General features: G+C 50.4%; 1 protein-coding gene across 1 annotated transcript; it reads right to left on the reverse strand.

Annotated features, from left to right (window-relative positions):
* Window positions 1-706: 706 nt before the first annotated feature.
* On the reverse strand, window positions 707-1,675 carry LOC101772335 (basic blue protein). Its single transcript, XM_004972842.4, has 2 exons — window positions 1,321-1,675; window positions 707-1,221 (listed from the first exon to the last, which is right to left on the reverse strand). The coding sequence occupies exons 1-2, from the start codon at window positions 1,502-1,504 to the stop codon at window positions 875-877; spliced, it is 531 nt and encodes a 176-aa protein (XP_004972899.1). The 5' UTR covers window positions 1,505-1,675; the 3' UTR covers window positions 707-874.
* Between the last annotated feature and the right edge of the window lie 714 nt (window positions 1,676-2,389).

Genomic DNA, 2,389 nt, shown 5'->3' on the forward strand with positions numbered 1-2,389 from the left:
TGAGGTACTACAAAGATCAGTTCAAGTCTGGTTGGTAGCTGGTACTCTAGCGGATAAGACCACAGCGCAGATTGATGATTCTTTATTTCAAGTCACTTTCTTCACAGACTCCCAAGAGAGAGAAAGCACAAGAGTTGAATGAAACATCGCATAGCAATGAACTACTAGTAAGTGACTTTTTTTGCGGGTAACAATGAACTGGTAAGTGACTGACACACCACAGAACAATAAAGATTCGATGCAACGCTTCAAAATTCAGAAACGCGCGTGTATTAGGGAAGTCTCGCGCGCGCGTCTAGCTGGCTACCAAGCACAAGAGATGAACCAGACCCAAACCTATGATCAATGATGAGGGTGCTGCAGCTTAAAAAGCAAAAAAGGCACAGGCCGTTGCTGGCAGGCCATCAGTTAGTTGAAGCCTGTGACCGATGATGCATCGATGCTTCATTTCAAGTCACTGTCACGTGCTCCAACACAAAGTCAAACACTAATCACTAGTTATCGATGTCATGCAAATAATGTGCATCCCAGATCTCTTCGTTAACAACTGACTGATTCTACGTGAACTCCGGATATACTAGTGTTCTAGCTGATAAGAGAAAATGTTTCAAGATACAAGAACTCACGAGGATAGCGTAATACAAAGATGAATTTTGTGCTGCGTGCTTGAGAAAGAAAAAATAACTCACACAAAATACTTGGCACGTTGAATAAACGAATAACAGTATTATTATAAGTACCCCAAGGTATTGAAATAACGAAAGTGTACAGGCTAAAACAAAACTACGTACACAATTAAGTACGCAATGTATAGCAACACCAAACGTCTAAGCACAATATTAAGACGCGTCTAACAAACAAGCTATGGGTATGGCTACCAAAGCAGCCGCGCGATGACGACGGCGTGCTGCAGGAGCAAGCAGGCGGCGGCGATCCCGGCGGAAGAGGCCGCCGCGGCCCTGGACGCGGAGGAGGAGGACGGCCCGGCGGCGGCGGCGGCTGGGCCAGGCGCGGCGGCGGCGACGACGTCGATCCGGATCTTCATGCCGCTGTCGCAGTGGCCCGTGAGGCCGCAGAGGAAGTAGCGGGTGCCGACGTCGGCGAGGGCGACGACGTCGTTGCCGGAGCGGAAGGCGGAGATGTTGTTGGCGCTGGAGCAGGCGTCGTACCCCGCCTTGGTCACCTCCACCACGTCGTGCAGCTCCGGCGAGTACGTGAACACTGCAACGTCGTCCCAGAGGATATGATCAGATAGTACATACAGAAGATCCACGTACACCAGGACCAAAAAGAAGGAAAAAAAAAAGAAGAGAAGCTCACTGATCTTGTCGCCGGGGTGGAAGGTCCTGGTCTTGACCCACTGGGCATAGTCGGTCTGCATGTCCCACAGCCCGTCCGGCGCACCCACCGTGTACGTCGTCGCCGCCGCCGCCGCCTCCATCACGGCGGACACCGCCACAAGCGCCGCCATCGCCGCCGCAGGAACAAGAGCCCTCGTCCCCATATACAAATGATGGAGGACAGTCAATGAACTGGTTCACTGGCTCTACATCTGCATGTATATATAAAGTTAGTCTAGGACTTGTTAGTCCATGGTTCACACACTCCCTAATGACAGTGGATGGATCAAATCGGCCTACGGACACATGGATCAATGATCGTTTGGCGTGGGTTTAATGCCGGATTTTATCGCTGATCCGCGTCGTCGACAGATGGGTAATTGCAGTATTAATTAAGAGAAGGAGAGGGAGAGAGAGCGCTCTGGACCGAGCAACGACAAGGATACCTTAGCTTGCGTAAGAATAGGATCAGGGACACGGGAAAAGGTTGACAACGATGGTTGCAATTGCAGGTAGCACCCCCCCTATCCATCCAGCACCACCAGCAACCCGGCCAGCATGCAGCAGGAGCTAGCTAGTCCTATACGAGAGGTAGAGGAAATACAAGCATGCAGGAGCTATTTTTTTTCCACGAACACGCAGGAGAGCTGTGTAGATAGAAAGAAATTTGAAAAAGTTGTTTACAATGACATGGAGCATGACGCTCATGCCATAAGCATTAGGCACTACTAAGTGCACTAAGGAAAGACCGACGACCTTGTATTAGAACCCTACTACTCTCTACTGATCTAGTTCACCCAACTTAGTTGCTTCCGCCTTGAACCATAGTAGTGCTTCACGTCTGATTGCGCTCAGCAGCTCCTGCACCATGGCTTCGCAGCCGTCGAAGAGACACGCATTATGTTCCTTCCACAAGCTCCAGATGATTAGCATGAAGAGTGCATCAGTTCCTCTTCTCTTCTCCCTTGGCTACGATGCTCTGACATGTGCCCACCAGTCTTGCAAGGAGCAATTAGCAGCTTGGAATGTGCAGACGCACCCCAACCAAG

The sequence above is a fragment of the Setaria italica genome, chromosome VI (assembly GCF_000263155.2).
Source record: "Setaria italica strain Yugu1 chromosome VI, Setaria_italica_v2.0, whole genome shotgun sequence".
NCBI lineage: Eukaryota > Viridiplantae > Streptophyta > Magnoliopsida > Poales > Poaceae > Setaria > Setaria italica.